At 46.6% G+C, this 19,188-nt stretch overlaps 2 protein-coding genes across 2 annotated transcripts; one reads left to right on the top strand and one right to left on the bottom strand.

Moving 5' to 3' along the window:
- The first annotated feature begins 10,747 nt into the window (after nt 1-10,747).
- On the top strand, nt 10,748-16,904 carry LOC125550604 (uncharacterized). The gene is made up of 6 exons (XM_048713627.2): nt 10,748-11,413; nt 11,674-11,750; nt 12,114-12,162; nt 12,490-12,580; nt 15,744-15,873; nt 16,319-16,904. The coding sequence occupies exons 1-6, from the start codon at nt 11,032-11,034 to the stop codon at nt 16,703-16,705; spliced, it is 1,116 nt and encodes a 371-aa protein (XP_048569584.1). The 5' UTR covers nt 10,748-11,031; the 3' UTR covers nt 16,706-16,904.
- A 972-nt stretch (nt 16,905-17,876) lies between these two features.
- LOC125553514 (uncharacterized) lies at nt 17,877-18,706 on the bottom strand. The gene is given in 2 exon segments (XM_087520128.1): nt 17,877-18,496; nt 18,499-18,706. Coding segments are annotated over 2 exon segments (828 nt in total).
- Between the last annotated feature and the right edge of the window lie 482 nt (nt 18,707-19,188).

Below are 19,188 nucleotides of genomic sequence, written 5' to 3'. Positions count from 1 at the left end.
AATACTTTGCGGCCAATTCTACTTGGCCGTATACTAAGCTTACAGGGATCTCCTTCCCATCGGGCCCCACAAGACCGACCTCGACCATGTGGTTGGGGTCAGCCTTTGTGTACCGCGTCTTCACCATGGCCCAAGCCTCCCTAGCGCCTTGACGGCAGGCCGATATCTTCCACAATCGGAAGCGCCGCCGTGCTCCATTTAGCTTCTCCGCAAGCTCTCCAAGACCTTCGGGCATGGAGATGGATGGCCACAAGGCCTGGGCGACGCCTTGCATCGCCTGCCGAACTCGCTCGAGCAGTTGCGAGAGCTCGGGAAGAAGGTCACCCGTAGAACCGGGCATCTCCTCTGCAGGACGACCTGTTAGCACACCTACAGACATTACTCTGTTAGTCGACTTCCCCGCCGAACTTTTTTTCAAAGGTTCGTTGAAGCACTTACTAAATATGCCGCGCCGAAGCCGCTGATTCTCCTTAACGGAGTCTGACAGCTGGGCACGAACATCTTTCAGGTCGACGCCCAGCTTGGTGTTGGCATCTTGGAGATCGTTCTTCTCCCGCCTCACCTTTGTCAGCACCTTCTCACCAGCCTTCAGCTGGCGTAGGAGTTGTTGCCTTTCAAGACCCAATCCGGCGCCATCTGCAAATTCATTTGTCAGATTCGCACCCATGCCGTGCTTCGCAAAATACTTATCTTTCGAAGTGTATATTACCAGAGGGGGTCTCCTTGGGCTCCCTTGCCGCGGCTAGTGCGGCCTCAAGTTGGGCTTTGCACTCTTCCAGCTCCTGGGACAGTAGGGAATTCTTTTCTATAAGAACCTGCATAACAAATGATCCTTAAATCAGTTATTCTAACTGTTTCAAGCCTCGAGGCTACTGGTATATATATATAATTACCAAAAATTTCTTACCCGTATGTCTTTTACATATTGCTCCGTGGCTCTGGCTAGACCATTTTGACCGGCACGGAGGTACGCATCTCCCGAATTGAAGGCATCTAATTCATCTCGGGAGAAACAAGCGTCGCGAAGAATTGTCCGGCGACACCTGTGGTTCATGGCACTCTCCACCTCAGAGTTGGTGGCAGACAACCTTACCACATCCTCCGTCGGAGGAGTGTCCGGTGCGCGCCTTGTGTTCGCCTCCGCCTCCGGACCAGGCTTTGGAGCCTGGCTGGTGGAGGCGCGATTGGCAGCCTCTCCGGATATAGTCCGGCGAGGTCTCTTTGTCCTGAAGAGAGCACGAGTGTTAATATGCCTTGAAGGTATAACACCTGGGATAAGGGGGCGCGCCATACCTTTGCGTTGACGCCTCGGTCCGGACTACACTCCTTTTCTGCCCACGGGGCCCTCCGGCCCCTTGTTGGCTTGTCGCCGCAGGTTCGGCCTCCCGTCTCAAAAACCTACCCTGCAAAGCTCGGTTGTAATCAGGAAACTGAAAACACGAGAGGGCGGACCCCTATTCGGGGTACTCGGACTTCGATCTCAGTTACCTGGGAGGCCGGGATTAGCCCTGGGTAATCGGTCATAATGGCCACCAAGGCGTTGTCCTTGCTCAATTGATGGAACACTCCATCAATCAGCTCCACAGATAAGTCCGGATCCTCTTGAGAGGCCGGGTCGAGGGACCGTCCTGGGTCCTCGGGTTGTGGAGGAGGGCTGTTTATTTCTTTAACAGCCTGGCGCAGTTCCTGCGTTAAAGTCGTCAGACTGAATATTTAACAATGGGAATATAAAACGGATGGGCAAGTAAACCACTTACCCAGCTTGGGGGATTGTACATAGAAAATCCACCCTGTGGGTTGACGCGGAGAAATTCCTCATCTTCTCCCTTGTACAAAGCGTACAAGGTCTTTGTTAGGGCCGCGGCCGAATCCGGTCCCTTACGGCCGTAGCGGGTGGCGTCGTCCTCCTCGTTGAAATCCCACGTGGGGTGGCCTCTGTACTGTAGCGGCCGCACCCCTCGCATGATGCATGCGGCCATGACCCCGATCATGGTCAGTCCGGAATGAGCTAACAATCTTATCCGGCCCATCAGGTAACGGACGTCCTTGTCACTTTCCCTTTGAGGGCTCCGTGGACGCCAACTTAGGCGCTTCTTTAGTGGAGCACTGTCGAACTCAGGGAGGCCGATCCGGACAGGATCCGGCAACGGGACGTCCTCTATGTAAAACCATTCCGAAGGCTAGTCCTTGGACGCCTTCTTTGGGGTTCCGGATAGATATCTGGTCCCGGCGATGCGCCACACTTCGTCTCCTCCCACTTGATATATCGACCCCTTCTGAGAATGGGGCACAAGGCAGAATAGCTCTTTCCACAGCCCGAAATGAGCCTCAACACCCAAGAATAGCTCGCAAAGGGCTATGAAGCCCGCGATATGCAATACGGAGGCAGGCGTAAGATTGTGTAGCTGGAGGCCATAGAACTCCAGGAGCCCCCGGAGAAACGGATGGATGGGAAATCCGAGCCCTCTTATTAAATAAGGGACGAGGCATACCCGCTCTCCTTTGGAGGGATTAGGGGCACTCTCCGCTTGCTCTCCCGCCATTATAGATGGCAAGACCGGCTCGAACCGGGACCATATAGGCCGGGGGGAGAAATCCCTTGGTCTGGAGCGTCACTAGCTCGCTATGCGGGATGGAGCATCTCTCCCAATATCCAGGCTGAGGGCTAGAAGGGCGAACAGAGGAGTTGCGACGGCTGGCCATGGTGGTATGGACCTTTGTCGGATGCGCTCTGATGAACACTCGCGAAGGGGAGAAGGTGTGGTTTGGATCTAAATCCTCGTCCCCTTAAATGGGCGGCTCATTTACGCGGCTAGGGGTGTGGATGTAAAAACACTCAGACTTTTCATATTCGTTTGACACGTGGGAGACGGCCATTATTGGGCGTAGAAGCCAAGGAGCGCAACATTTACAAGAAACCGGACTTTATTCAACAGGTACACGGAATTTGGAGGAGAACCCGCCTTGCAATGCCGAAGACAATCTGCGCGCCGGACTCATCATCATTGAAGCCTGGTTCGGGGGCTACTGAGGGAGTCTTGGATTAGGAGGTGTCCGGATGGCCGGACTATACCTTCAGCCGGACTCCTGGACTATGAAGATACAAGATTGAAGACTTCGTCCCGTGTCCGGAAGGGACTTTCCTTGGCGTGGAAGGCAAGCTTGGCGATACGGATATGTAGATCTCCTACCATTGTAACCGACTTTGTGTAACCCTAACCCTCTCTGGTGTCTATATAAACCGAAGGGTTTTAGTCCGTAGGACAACATACAGAACAACAATCATACCATAGGCTAGCTTCTAGGGTTTAGCCTCTCCGATCTCGTGGTAGATCTACTCTTGTACTACCCATATCATCAATATTAATCAAGCAGAACGTAGGGTTTTACCTCCATCAAGAGGGCCCGAACCTTGGTAAAACTTCGTGTCCCTTGCCCCCTGTTACCATCCGGCCTAGACGCACAGTTCGGGACCCCCTACCCGAGATCCACCGGTTTTGACACCGACAGTTGCGTAGTAGACATCGCGGGTCAGTTGTAACTCGAGTGTAAGAGGTCGCTCCTCTTCATAGACTAGTGTGTGTGAGTCACTTCACCACATATGTACAACCGTGTCGTACAAAGCTTTGTGCCGTCTACATCTTTCTCATCTCTTTTCTCTGTGTGCACTCCAAGTAAGGCAACATGCCTCCGAAATCCTGCCTCTTGTTGTCCTGTACGGGGAAGGGGCGACCAAATTTTCGGGGAGCGCTCTAGCATGACTATTGGATTCTTCCCTGCCGCGGTTCCGCATGATATTTGATGTCTACGACCTTTTCACCATAATGTTGCTAGTTGGTGATGTTGTTGTGACTGTGAACACCTCTTCATCCACCGTGCCATATGTGTTCTTATCCCTTGTGTTAGTAATTGCTTCTATAATATTAGAACTATCATTGGTCTAGAAATGTTGCTTTCATCATATTTACAATGTCTACTATGCGCACTACTATTGTTTGTTTGATCATCATGTTTATTCTGTTTGTCATGATTTATCTACCGTATTTCTAGATTACATTCCATCAAAGATTTCTCAACTATTCAACAATCCAAAAACTTGAATTGTGTCAGCAATTTTCTCCATCTGCTTTTGCCGTGATCCTCAAACCTCCTCCGTTTGAGGTGTGAATTATAAGAGATGACATGTGAGGGCAGTTCTTTGGCTAACCATATTGAACTATTTTCACGCCTGCAAGGGCAAGCAAGGGGGAAACGCTTACTCCTCAACAAGAGCAAACATTCTAGGCTATTGACGCCCTCTTTCAGAGGTGTTGTTCTGAGTGTTATGAGTGAAAAGATCATCGATCCTTCCATGGCCATTGAGGTTGGTGAGTTGTACGTTGATAATTCCTAAGTGCGGCTAGTTATAGTAGCACTTTCCAATATGGGTGTGGAAGAATGTGAGTGTCTATCCCTGCAGGAGCAAAAGGTAGGTTCCCTAATCTCTCAAGTTCCGTATGCCACTTACGCAACTATCCGTGCACTTACTACGCCTAGACTCTCTACAACTAAGATAGAATGTAAGGAGATAACTAAAGTACTTTTTAGGATAAAAATAAAAGGTAGGTGTTTTCATGAAATAAAAATGCAAGAAATAAAATAGAGCAAGATTTTGTGGTTGTGAAAGTGGTGGTGAAATTTTGCTAGGCAATTAGTAACATCATAAAACTACTACACATGCTTGTTACAATTGTTATGTGAAAAGGCCCGAGCTAACATGTTTTGAAACCATGGTCTCACATGTATTTATGATTTAATCCCTAGCAAGAATCCGTCATTTTTTTGTGAAAAAAGCATCCGCGACTACTAACAATAATTAAGACGTGAATTCCAACCATAGCCATATCTTCATCTAGGGTTCCTCTCGAATCCCATATCCTATAGTTCGTAAACTCAAGGGCCGATAATTTATATCACTCCGGCCTTCCGTCCTAAACTTATCATAACACATTTCTTACCAAAAAGTATGATTCAATCTAGTGTGACCTTTTACATTAGCACCCTAGGACAACACCATAACAATTCATACAATCCATACCATAAAACTAGATCACCAACTACATAGGACAAAAGAGAACTGCTCAAACATGATAATGATGAAATAAATCATAGGGGGGCTATTCATTGAATAAACACCATGTCTTAGTAAGAGACTACAGAGGTTTTGCAAGGATGAACCCACTGCTCCAAGGAAGAATATGGAGGTGGAGGTGATGGTGCCAATGATGGAGTCCGTTGGTGACCTCCCAGCAACAGTCAAAAGGGGCCCCTCCTTCTTCTTCTTCCTTGGCCTTCTCCCTTGGTTGGATATGTGTTTTTTCCTTTGTCGATGGCGGCTATGGGCTGCAATTTTCGCACCAAAGGTGCCCCCACCCAAAAAAGTAGGGTTTTCCATCAATATATAGGCGGATACATCAAATCTCAGCCATCCAACCCATAGGCCTTTGATCCAAGGGCCCTTGGGCATGTTTAGAGTGCTCTAAAACATTCGTTATCTTCTCACAAGTCCACAACATCATGCCACGTTGAGATCCATCAAGTTAGGAAGGAGTTAGATTCTATCCTATCACCCCAATTTTGGATTCCCAAAAGTGGCAGTTCTTGTAAATATTGATTTGGACTCACATGATGCATATGGATTTAACTCGATGATTCAAGTGCAACGGTTTTGGTATGACATGGCCATTAATTTTTGTTTTTGACTTTCTTCGTCTAACGCCATCTTCATGTGTATCTATGATGATCTTGAAGTACTGGTCGTGCATGGACATAAATAACTCCATATTTGACCAAACCTTGATGTTCTTTTATACTTCATTGATTTTCCATGAAGTTCCTACACACATAAGGGAAAAGAAGAATTTGTGCATGTCTTGCAACTATTAATAGGCTATTGAAAGTAAATATAAATGTTTGCATAAAAAGATAAGTTAGTGACATGAAACATAAAAAATTTATAGATACGTCATGGAGCAATATCATGACTACACATGTTGAGTGGTTTCATGAGTTGAGTCACTCATTAAGGAACTTGTGCATTTCAACTATATATTACCGTACAAGATTATTTCCGGATGCATTATTGCTAAAGTACCTCCTTTGTGTAGGAATTTCATCACTTCCCTAAAACACGGGACATGAGCTTTCTGTTGTCAATTTAATTGGCGCTCTTGATGTGGAAGAGAAGGCAGGGGAAAAGACACATGTGCTCATGTCTATCAGGGAAATTGAAGTGCCAATCTAGTGCAAAAGAAGGATCTCCATTCCCACAATTTCAAGAACAAGAAAAACCTGTTGGGGAACGTAGCAATAATTCAAAAAAATTCCTACGTGTCACCAAGATCAATCTAGGAGATGCTAGCAACGAGAGAGAGGGAGTGCATCTTCATACCCTTGAAGATCCCTAAGCGGAAGCGTTACAAGAATGCGGTTGATGGAGTCGTACTCGCGGCGATTAAAATCGCGGAAGATCCGATCTAGCGCCGAACGGATGGCGCCTCCGCGTTCAACACACGTACAGCCCGGGGACGTCTCCTCCTTCTTGATCCAGCAAGGGGAGAGGATAAGTTGAGGAAGAACTCCAGCAGCACGACGACATGGTGGCAATGGAGCTCGTGGTTCTCCGGCAGAGCTTCGCTAAGCACTACGGAGGAGGAGGAGGAGTTGGAGGAGGAGAGGGCTGCGGCAGGGAAGGGGTGCGGCTGCCCTCTATCTACCTCACTATATATAGGGGAAAGGGGGGTGGAGGAGGCACCCTAGGGTTCCCTAGGGGAGGGGCGGCGGCCACAGGGGAAACCCTAGATGGGTTTGGGCGCCCCCAACCCCTAGGAAACTTGCCCCCAAGCCGGGAGGGGTGGCTGCCCTAGGGGAGGCGCCCCCACCTCTCCACCTTACATGAGAGGGGGTGGGAGGGGCGCACAGCCCCTTAGTGGGCTGGTGTGCCCCCTCCCCTTGGCCCATAAGGCCCCCCAACGCTTGTCGGGGCCTCCGAAACACCTTTCGGTCACGCTGGTCGTCACCCGGTACTCCCAGAACAATTCCGGAATCCAATACCCTTCGTCCAATATATCGATCTTCACCTCCGGACCATTCCGGAGTTCCTCGTCACGTCCGGGATCTAATCCGGGACTCCGAACAACCTTCGGTAACCACATACTATTTCCCATAACAACTCTAGCTAGCGTCACTGAACCTTAAGTGTGTAGACCCTACGGGTTCGGGAACCATGCAGACATGACCGAGACAACCTCCGGCCAATAACCAATAGCGGGATCTGGATACCCATATTGGCTCCCACATGTTCCACGATGATCTCATTGGATGAACCACGCTGTCGGGGATTCAATCAATCCCGTATACAATTCCCTTTGTCTATCAGTATGTTACTTGCCCGAGATTCGATCGTCGGTATCCCAATACCTTGTTCAATCTCGTTACCGGCAAGTCACTTCACTCGTTCCGTAACACATCATCCCGTGACCAACTACTTAGTCACACTGAGCTCATTATGATGATGCATTACCGAGTGGGTCCAAAGATACCTCTCCGTCATACGGAGTGACAAATCCCAGTCTCGATTCATGCCAACCCAACAGACACTTTCGGAGATACCTTTAGTGCACCTTTGTAGCCACCCAGTTACGTTGTGACGTTTGGTACACCCAAAGCATTCCTATGGTATCCGGGAGTTGCACAATCTCATGGTCTAAGGAAATGATACTTGACAATAGAAAAGCTTTAGCAGACGAACTATACGATCTTGTGCTAGGCTTAGGATTGGGTCTTGTCCATCACATCATTCTCCTAATGATGTGATCCCGTTATCAATGACATCCAATGTCCATGGTCAGGAAACCATGACCATCTATTGATCAACGAGCTAGTCAACTAGAGGCTTACTAGGGACATGTTGTGGTCTATGTATTCACACATGTATTACGGTTTCCGGTTAATACAATTATAGCATGAACAATAGACAATTATCATGAACAAGGAAATACAATAATAACCATTTTATTATTTCCTCTAGGGCATATTTCCAACAAAACCATGAGGGAAAGAAGAAGTTTGCGGGCAAGAACAAGACTTCCGAGTCCACCAACTTCCATAAAAAAGGGGTAAGAAGAAAGGAGTATGTCATGTGTGCAGTGCAAATGGTCATTGGGCTTCGGCGTGCAAGAACCATTTTGACATGCGTCAGCATGAGAACAACGGTAATTCCACTAATCTCGTTACTGGTGATACTGGGATGAAGTATGTCGCGTTGCAAGGAGTACTTCCATGCTGATGGAAAACATGTCACATGCTAATGTTCATGGTGTTGGTATGATCGATCTAAAGTTTACTTCGGGGAATACCATATATTTGACAAAATGCATCATCATAAAGGAATATACTAGAGCCAGTGCATACAATATAAATGATGTATGCTCATACGGAAAAATATATCCATATCATTTCACACCACTCGCAGCCCATGCGTTGTATCCCACCAAGTAAACTAGTAGACTACCCGTGCATTAGCATGGACCAATAAATGAATTAAAAAACAATGCTCATTGTCCTCCCCGCAAACGAGCACATTGCATGCAATGTTCAACCACAACACAAATGCAAGCATCTTCTTCTCTCTATTCTTACAAACACCACACACCACTCTAGCCCCCTTCCCCATTGAACTTGTCGTCCACCACCTTATCTGATCATTCATCCTCTCAATCTATTACCCCTTGACTTTGCATGTAGCTTTCACGATGTTGTTTTGTTGTCTCGAATGGTACAAAAACAACCCAAAATAGTTCTTGTATATCTCTCGTTTTCCTCTAAATAGTTCTTGTCATCTCTCACATCCTAACCACCTAAGTGCTCTGTCAAATCGTAACCTACGTAAAGCTTTTGGAAGTATGCTAGTGTGTTTCTAAGAGTGGGGGAACTTGCAAGAATATTTTCATGTACATGAACCAAATTAATCTTGTCCCTAATTATATTACCTTTTTAAACACTTTGACTTCTTTTTATAGTAACCAAACAAAACGATCTGGCAACGTCAAAGGTAGAAGCAAAATATCTCCCTCATACGTCTGGGCATGTACGAGTACCTAGCGGGCTCCCCAAAATCTAGCCATTTGGACAGTCCGAACTCCCCAAATCAAGACCATATGTGGGGGAGAAATGTAGTTATTCGGACTATCCTCCATGTTCTCTCCAACATGCAGGCCGAACACAAAACCCCCACCCCACACTGCACCCTTCCCTTTTCCTGTTGCCTCATCCCCTTCCCGTGGCTTCCTGTCGTAGCAGGGCATTTCTTATTGGAGCTCTCTCCTTTAAAATCAGATGATTCACACCTCAAATTCACCATGGCGCCCTCTCTCTCCTTCACACCGTACTTCCCCACGGACCGCCAAGGACAAGTCCCCTGCCAACCGCCCCTCTCTGATCCCCTCCCCCCGTGTTCGTGCAGATCCACCACCGCCATAAGGGGCAGGAGGCATGCGCCGGTTCTATCGCCACAACTACAAAGGGTCATGCAATTTAAGACTCCATCCCAAAGCCCTAAACAAGGTTGACACCTTCTCACTTCACTCTTACAACCACCACATCTCCTTCAATTGTTTTCTCCATTCCAAGTGCCTCCTTCTCAAATGCACAAGCATGAACACGATAAGACATTGTATTTGTCCTCCCAAGTTGCCAAATTATCTCGGGCTCCAAGTCCAAATGCATCCTCGAATGCACAACCTTAAACAATACAAGACATTGTACTTGTCCTTGCATGTTCTCGTTCTTCTTACCTCTCAAATTATCTCCACTACACATGTGTTGTCTCTTCTTAACGTCTGATAAATCATATTGTTGAGATAGTAAACGAAACAATAAGAACAAATGATATTGGTAACAAAGTGTGTCCACAAGTGCAATCGGTTTCACAGGTCGGCGGAGGAGCAAGATGTTGGGCGGTTGAGACTTCCGTGATGGAGGCAGTGGCGGCCTGCTTCAGGATTACGACCTAGGAATTAGGTCAAGTTGTAAGTTTTTTTCGCTATGTGGGAGGTGAGGTGAAAAAAACCAGCGGTAGATGTGATTTGATAAGATAAGGAAAAAGATTTTTTTTGTATTTGGAAAGTTTTGATTGTCAATTAATAGTTGAGATTAGTGTGTGGGATTAGCGATTTGTTATCGAGGAATATCTGATTTTATTTTGGAAGGTTATCGAGAAAAATCTTGTCTTTTTAGGAAGATGATCTCACATATATGATGCGATTTCTGAATTCTGAATGACCTATTATTTACGTGGTTGAATTGAATCACCACCTGCCAAAGCAAGTACGAAACAAAATATCCCCTTTAATAGGATTTAGTTTTCAATGGCAGGAAGAAAAATCTAGTGGAAGGAGGTGATAAGGTGAGACGAAAATAAACCAGATAAAATAAATGATGATGGAAAATGATGTGGAAAAAACCAAACAAAAATTAATCAGACAGAAATTAACCATGGAATAGAATCTATCAAGTCCCCTTTAGGAGTAGAGATGAGACCATATCTCATTGTCACAGCGCTCCAAAATGGCATATAAAGTTTTTGGTGCCTGCTCCACCTCTCCAACCATTTCATCGAACAGAAAGTAGCGCCTCCATCATCATCATCATCATCATCATCATCTCTCTCTCTCTCTCTCTCTCTCTCTCTCTCTCTCTCTCTCTCTAGGGGTACACTCGTGGGGTCTGTCGCCTTCTCACTATCCACCAACCTCACTATTGCTAGCCCCCATCCCTAATCCCTATGCGTCTACCACACCTTCTATCCCACCCACACGAACACAGAGACCCCTATACAAGAATCATGTACCACTCATGACCTAATCACACACAGATCCTTCTCACTCCATTTCCATAGCTTCGAAGAAGAAGCTTTCTTCCCGGACAAAAGTGCACACACATCGCTCTTCTCGATCGTAGCAGCATCCTTGTTGTTACGGCCAGGGTGTTGAAATGGCAACTGCCGCTGATGCCCCGGATCTATCGCTCCACATCAGCCCGCCGTCACCAACCGGCAAGGCCGGGAGCGGCCGCGGGGACGAAATGGCCATCTCTGCGGAGTCCACAGAGCTCTGTCTAGGGTTTGACATGGCGACTGCGCGACAGCCAGGCGAGGTCCGCAATGGCCACTCCGATCTTGAGCAGCGGCTGCACCAACCTAGCCAGATTCCGAGATTCAAGAAGAGCTCCGCTGACAGCCAGGCGGGCTCCTCCGGCGGTGCAGCAAGATCTGGGAATGGTGGCAAGAAGAGCTCAAGGGCTCCAAGGATGCGGTGGACGACGGCGCTCCATGCACACTTTGTACAGGCGGTCCAGCTCCTTGGCGGCCATGAGAGTACGTTCATGAAACTGGATTCAATTTTTGTTCGTTTTGTTGTTTAGATTAACTAGCCGTGCTCGTTGTTCGAAACGGTGCCTCTTGACAATCACACGGCCCAATTTGTCTGAATTTTGAAGATGGTGCCGTCTTATTGTGGCCTCGTTATCTGAATGTTAGCATAAGTGCATGTGCTATAGGGTTTGCAATATCATTTGGATTTCGGGTCTGTCTGTGTTCCAGCATTAATTAAGCTTTATATATTTTCCATCTTCAAGGAGCAACACCGAAATCAGTCTTGGAGTTGATGAACGTGAAGGATCTCACACTGGCTCATGTCAAGAGCCATCTTCAAGCAAGTCATCTCTCTCTCTCTCTCTCTCTCTCTCTCTCTCTCTCTCTCTCTCTCTCTCTCTCTCTCTCTCTCTCTCTCTCTTAGTTTTCTTGTTAGTTTACCAGCATTCGAAAACGGAACAAGAAGACAGTTTTTCTTGTACGTTTCCTTGATCAGCTCATCCCTCTCCCTTTTTCTTCGTACTGCTGGTTGTTAGCTTTTGCCAAGTACTTCCTGTCCTTTTCACCAGCTGCTAATCACTTTCGTCTTGTTTACATCATTATAAACTTTTTTAATTAGCATCTCACATGAGTAAACCAAATGGCAACACGAGCTCTAATCTAATGCAGATGCACTTATTTCTTGTCGCTTCACTTGATGCAGATGTACAGAACAGTCAAGGGCACTGCTTCGGACAGATCATGTGCGGCAGGTAAAATTCTGCCTAGCTGTTTGTTTCTTCTTTTCAGAGACAAATTTTCTTGTCTGAGTCGATCGCTCAGTAAGGTCAAATCACATAATGACATCTGAATTATTGGCATGGGTTATATATGTGATGTGTTTTGCCGACGCGTACATGAGTCCCTTATACAAAACTAGCAGTGAAATTCAAGAGATAAAAGATATATAGTTGTGTTTGTGGAAAAACATACTGACTTGTCCATGCCTCTACGGACAAACACATATTCCAACGTTCTTTGTTTATTTATTTTGATAGATTAACTGATCTGTCATGCATACATGGTGTGGTGTTCTGCAGGCCATGGCCAGATAAGGGACATGAGCTTTCTGAGGAGAGGTGGTGAAGTGCATGGCTTTGACATGTTTAGCAACATCATTTCTAATACAAGGTTTGCAAATATTATACATTTCATTAATCCCAGTAATAATGGTGCATAGTCATGTTGAATGATATGCATAATTTGCATTACTCTGAAAAGTCTGCAGGTTCCATATTTGTTCCATTTGACTTTTTTAAAGACGATCTTATTTGAAAAATTATATTATGTGTATTCATGCATTTAAACAGAGCACTTGTTTATGCTAAAATATATGCATGGGGCGGAGTTGAGTTGCATGACGGAAATTTGGACGCATCTGAGATATTTTGAATTCTATGGAAATATTACATCTAAATTAATTAGGATCCCCATCCCATATAACGCCTTTTTAGAAAAGGGCTTTCTCTCTATGTATTAATTATTACACTACATTGTAATTTTACAATGTGCTCGGTATCTTGAAGCTTGACATATCCGAGGGTCTAGTGGCCGCAAAACTCGCCATCCATTTTTGAGACTGAATGCATAAAATTGGCGTCATAGACACATTATCTATCCCATATATTATTGCTCATGGAATAAATCATACTATATATATAGCGGCTTTTGTTTTATACAAGATGTGTTAATTAAATAGTTTAAAATTGCACGCTGCAATAATATGTATCTCTAGATATACATGCATGCCCTCCTATTTAAGCTTGGTGTTGAAAGCATGGAATCATGCGATCAAATCTTAGATATGCTGATATATAAGCCACACATAACTTGTATTTGAGTATTATGTTGTCATATATAGACTAAGAGAGTGAGGAGAAGTAGTCATGTTAGCTAGGGAGCTTTTAAGAAAGAAAATGGGAGTACATCTAGAAGGACACCAAGATTAAATCTGTCATGTAACTTCTTTAGATTGTTCCACAAAGTATTATGAATAATTACAAATGTTTTGTCTAACATTTATGTGAGTATATCTTAATAAATTTTATGCCAAATTAGATAATGCATACAATCCTCTCTTAATTTCCGTGGAGCTGTGCAAAGAAGTAGTTTTGAGTAACTAATATTCGCATAATAGTTATTTTGGCATAGAAATGACATCAGATCCTCTCTTGTATTCACATAATAGTTTAGATGTGAATACAATTACATATTAGTTACCGGATTTTGAACGATATGTCATAATTTCTATTTGTGGAGCCTAACTAAGGCTGGTTTCAAACATCCACCTTATACTTCAGTTGACCTAGAATTTAATTTAAATTTCTGTGAAATGCTTTGTCACAAAAAATGATTTTATAACAAGCCATATGAAGCTTTGAGTTGGCGCAGAAACTAGATATCTACCTATAAAGGATATATGTGAAATTGAAGGTACACTTCCGCTCTAGAAGATGAGAAAATTACTAAAAATGTAAATAACCACGCTGCTGTTTTTTAAGAAACACAATACAAATGCAAAATGTCACATACATTGATGCCTATTTTAGTTTGGGGGCAGATTATAACACTTGATTAGATACAGATAAACTGTAAGGCCTACACCGATTCCTTCATGAGGCCTGGTTATAGAGATGTAGATAATTAGCTCTAAACCAACAAACAAATGCCCTGCTTATTTTTTTTTGTGGATCTAATTCTAATAGTGTAGGCTAGTAAAAAAGGCCGTAAGAATAGTAGAGGACAAGAAAAATCTAGCGGCACAAACTGTGTGGCGTACTCAGTTAGTTCTGTAACAAAACAAGTAGTCTTGCTTACACATCACTGTTTTATGTATTGGAAATCTACTTGAAATTTTGCCTGACGATTTATTTTCATACAATAATATATACTACTATATGACAATGGCTTGAAGGTACATTAATTGAGTGCAAACTAACAAAGTACCTTTTTATCATTTTACAACATATATGTGTTCTTTCTTAAATTCCATTTTCGCTTAACATATATAGAAGGAAGCAGTTATATTTCAGCACAACATATACTTCTTTCTCATGGAGCTAAATACACCTCTCACACGTATAAAGAACAACAACCGTGGGTTGTTCGCTAGCTAGTTCTCTGCGCGTCTCGTGTGCAGACATATTGTCCTTGGATGTTGATTCCAAACTTCCATGCATGCGAAGCAACCATGGCTCCACGCTCCAGTTAACCACGCAGCAACATGGAGCCATGCATGTGTTAGCTCCAGGGTGACCATGGCCCTGGGCCATGGGGGACAGGTCTTTAAAGGGAAAGTAACTTCTAGTCCAGCTATCAATCTTGCAAAACATTGTACCTCGATCAGTGCTGCCACCTGTTGGGGAAGATGGATCATGATGCATGGCAAGACTTTCTTTCCCCTCCTGTCCTAACTTGCAGTACTATCGCATGCAGCTGTGTGTGGGTGAGAGAGAGCGTGAGAGAGAGAGAGAGAGAGGCTCATGCAGGAGTATTACTACTCCTACGCAGGAAGTAGCAGCGTGCATGCAGCTCGCTAGCAGCCTAAGACTCGCTGCATTTGTGATGATCATGGTTCAGATCCATATAAATTGTCCCCCTGCGTCCATCAGGAGCTGGCCATGGCGCCGGGTGGTGGTGGCCGGAATCTTGGCGTGAGACAAGTACAACAAGACAAGGGCGCACGCAGCGTGCCTCTGCCTAGATCCACACCCGGCCATCCATCCATCCATTCATCCATTGTCCTTAGCTTGACCGGCTGAGAAAGCCTGCGCACCCACCCTAGCCTAGCCCAGCCCAGCCTCAGGCAGCTTAAATACGCAGTGCGAGTGAGCTAGTGGCGAGCACGGACAAGCCAACTTGCCAGCGGCGCGTCGCGCCTTGCATTAACGCTCACTCAGTCGCGGAGACAGCAACGCTAGCACTACGCCGGCCGCACTGCGCCGCATGCAACAACAGCTTACATACAGTAGGTCTCTTCTGCTCGTCGTGTCTGCTGCCATGCCATGCCACGCTCCTCTCGTTCGCTCCGGGCCTTGCATGCGCAGTGCAGTGCAGGAGTTAATTCCTGCTGCTGGACGCCAGTTGCTCGCTCCCTCGTGTAACGATCTGATGGTTTTAACAATTTCGCTGCCTCTTGTACTCATTGTGTCGATCTGCCTGCTGCCTGTGTCTGTCACGAGACTCCTTCCGATTTCCCCTTTAATTACCATAGGCTAGCTAAGCTCATCGTAATATCTTCGTTGTGTTAATAGATTAGTAATCTGATGGAAACATTGTTCGTTACGAGTTGCAGAAGGCCGCCATGGGCGTCGCCGGCGGGGCAGCTGCAGCCGCCGTTCGCGCAGGAGCAAGGCGGAGGCGGCCCGCCGCTACCGAGCGCCTACCTCATGTCCATTCAGCAATACTTGATGAAGCAAAACCAGGTGATCTTTCGTTAGCTCGTGAGCCTCTCCACAGTATCCATCATTTCTTTCTTACCTGTGGATCCTATCCTGAACACTGAACATACAATGATGCTCTGTAGTCATCTGTAGAGGCTCTGAGAGGCGGCTTAATTAGGGCAGTGATATTTGCAGTGTTGGGGACAAACGGCATATTATCAATGTGTCCCTGGCAGCCCCTCTTAATTGCCAGTAGTCCTAAATCCTAATGCATGCCACGTTGTTGGTTGCGTTCCCTCGAGGCTCAGTCTAATAGTGGACACACTAGCTAGTTAATGTAGATTTCACATATAGATATTGCATGATTTCCATATGCATATATAGTACTATAATCTTTCATCTAGGGGTTGAGCTGCATTGCAACTCCTAGTAAATCATAGCAAACGCACTGCCGAATAACCACTGTTGAGCGTGCATGTTTGTACAGGGATGGAGAGGTGCACAGCAGCAAGATGCTTCACTCAATTGCCCAGGACAGGACAGAGGACAACGTCTGCATGTAGGCGCACGCCATGATGAGACGCCCAGGATTGGATCGTCGACAGCAGGTTTTGCTCGGGGATGGTCGTCGTCGTCGTCACTATCGCTGTCGCCGTCGCCGTCGACCCCACTACAAATGAACGGCAGGAACGCCGGCAGCGCCGCAGAGCAAGCATGCATGAAGCAGCCGCAGGCGCCATCAAGAGTACCCAGCCTGGAGATGAGCTTAGGGAGGCAGGGGTGGCAAAATGCCATTGAGCAACAGCAGCGGCAAGGACAGCCCAGCGTGGAGTCCTCGGCGTCCAAAGAGCTAACCCTACTAAAGTGCTTGTGAAATTATCTAGTAAGAAAATTAATAACTATTTTAGGTAGTTCAAAGTGGAACTCAATGGTCGTCTGATCGACTACACTGATTTTAGTTCCGCGAGGCGAGAGAGCAAAATTAGAATAAGAAAAGCTAGCTAGTCAATTTGCTAGCTTGGATTCGCAACAAAAATAATAAGAAATGCTATTCCCTCCGTCTCATACTATAAGATCGTTTTGCAAGCTGCTAGCTTGGTCTTGTCCTGGATTTACTTCCATGCATGGTTTTGAGCTGATGGTGGAAGGGCCAATGACGACGGTAGCAGATTACTTGTCCATCCTGACTCCAATGACGACGGTAGCAGATTACTTGTCCATCCTGACTCTTGGCAAGGCTAGAAACATTGTGTAGACATAGGCACGTATCTCTACTCCTAATAAAATAGTTGGTAGCCTCGTACGGTTTATTTTCGTCCCACCTATCATGGTTTTATTTGGTACCTGCTCCCACCTCCCAATTTTGTCGGGTTTTTTTCGTCGGTTTTTTATTCGACCCCTCCCACTGGCCGGACAAACCCAACGTTTATTTGGTAACACAATGAATTCACATATGGTGATTGATTTTTTCTTTGGTAACCCAACTAACGGATGGTAATCAATCTTCAAATATCAAAACCAAACATACAAGGCAACAATTAATTTATTTTTTTCTGACCGGTTATTTTTCGTCTCCCCTCCCACATACCTTTTCGCTTCAGCACCCACATAAACCCATCGGATTAGTTACCATATAAAAGAATTAATCACAATCAATCAAGCATTGGTGGGATATTTCCTTACATTGATGTGATTTTCATTTCTTATCATGAATCATACACGTCAAAAAAAGGTACAGCGTGCGAGTATCGTGGGCACATGCCCTACAAATCCGAAAATGCCTATAAAAATTAAATCAGAATCAATCAAGCATTGCTGGTATATTTTACTTGTTTTGATGGGATTTTTGTACACGGTACCATTAACTCGATCCTCCCACCGCTGCCCTCCTCACGAGCCTGGACAGCCGATCCTCTCGACGTCTACCCTCATGTGTCCTCGCGCCGCCATCATCTTCTTCTCTCCGATCTCCTTGACTAGGAGGACTCCTTTGTGCCCCAGGCCCTGGTCGACGCCGGCAACTCCTCGGTACTCCACCCGCGCCATCACATCCAACGCAGGCGAAACTCCAGCTGATGCCACGGGATCCACATCCTACGCTCGTCGGCCATCTTCCACTCTGGCTGCTGCGTGGTGCCGCCGCTGCGGGAGGCAACCTGGCAGGGGCAGACGTAGCCGTCCTCGTGCAGCCCGACCCATGCGTCTAGCTCGGCGGCGAAGTAGCCTCGGCCTCTGAAAGGCAGCATCCACTCCCCATGGCGCCTCCACTTGTAGCTCCTGGTGTCGACGGAGTACGTGCCGCAGACCGCCCTGCTCCACGAGGACACGAATATGGTGCGCCCGTCCGGGTGCAGCGCGTAGGAGAAGATCATCTCGTCCTTGGTGAAGGGCGTCGGCATGCTTTTCCAGGACCAGTAGGTGGGCAGCAGGTCGTCGTCTTCCGTCGTCGGTGGCTTCGCCATCGCCTCAAAGGACACATGCCGCTCCATGAAGTGGAAGGCGAACGCGTACAGCGCGTCGCCGGCGCCGGAGGTCAGGAAGGTGTTGGAGCCACAAAGCAGTGCGTCTCGAACGGGAGGGCCGACGGGTAGTCCGGCGGTGTCAGTGTCGTAGAAGAGGGTTCCGGCGTGTATGTTGTTCGTGGCGATGATGTTGCTGCCCAGGCTGCGAACTACATGGCACGGCCATGCTCAGGTGACACTAGCCGGAGGACAGGGGGGGCGCTGAGGTTGGGACTGTCGGCATCGATCTTGCGGATGGTGAAGCCCTTGTGCCAGTCGTCTAGAACCAGATAGAGGCTCTTCTCCTTGTTGCCGTTGCGGTCGTGGTAGTAGTTGGGCTCATCCTCCTCGCCCTGCCTTCTTTGCTTAGACATCCCGCCCCCGAATGACTGAATTCTGAAGTATATACCAGAAAAACACGTACGCAGATGAAAACACTCGAATAGATTGGACGTAGCTGGCTAACCACGGTTGATGTATTATCGATCTACTAGAAGCAACACGGATACGCGCAAGCAATTGATACACACGGGCATGCCTCGTGCCCGCTGATCTTTCTATTGGTCTCTGGGTGTACTGTTTATAGGGGTGCAGGGTAATACGTATATATAGCTATAGCTAGGACTTGCAATATAACCGATTCGGGACGGAACTACTGATCCTACTTGGTGATGGATTCCTGCACAAGCCGGACATGAGGCGTGCTTTTTTTCTTGAGGGAAACGCCGCCACCGCCGCCGCCAGCGCGGAACCCTAGGGCAGGGCGCTAGGATCCCCAAAGCAGGGCGGGCAGCGAGTAGCAGCGCAAGGAGGCCGTGTCGGTCGTTCCCGCCACCAGCGCTAAACCCCAGGTATT

The sequence above is a fragment of the Triticum urartu genome, chromosome 4A (assembly GCF_056163025.1).
Source record: "Triticum urartu cultivar PI428250 chromosome 4A, HENAU_Tu73, whole genome shotgun sequence".
NCBI classification, from domain to species: Eukaryota; Viridiplantae; Streptophyta; class Magnoliopsida; order Poales; family Poaceae; genus Triticum; species Triticum urartu.
This window is presented reverse-complemented; position numbering and strand designations above follow the sequence as displayed.

Excerpts from the sequence above, each read along its gene's own strand:
- LOC125550604 (XM_048713627.2), top strand. The coding sequence starts at position 11,032 with ATGGCAACTGCCGCTGATGCCCCGGATCTATCGCTCCACATCAGCCCG. Across the intron at positions 11,414-11,673 it reads GCTCCTTGGCGGCCATGAGA|GAGCAACACCGAAATCAGTC; the intron begins GTACGTTCATGA and ends TCCATCTTCAAG. Across the intron at positions 12,581-15,743 it reads AACATCATTTCTAATACAAG|AAGGCCGCCATGGGCGTCGC; the intron begins GTTTGCAAATAT and ends TACGAGTTGCAG.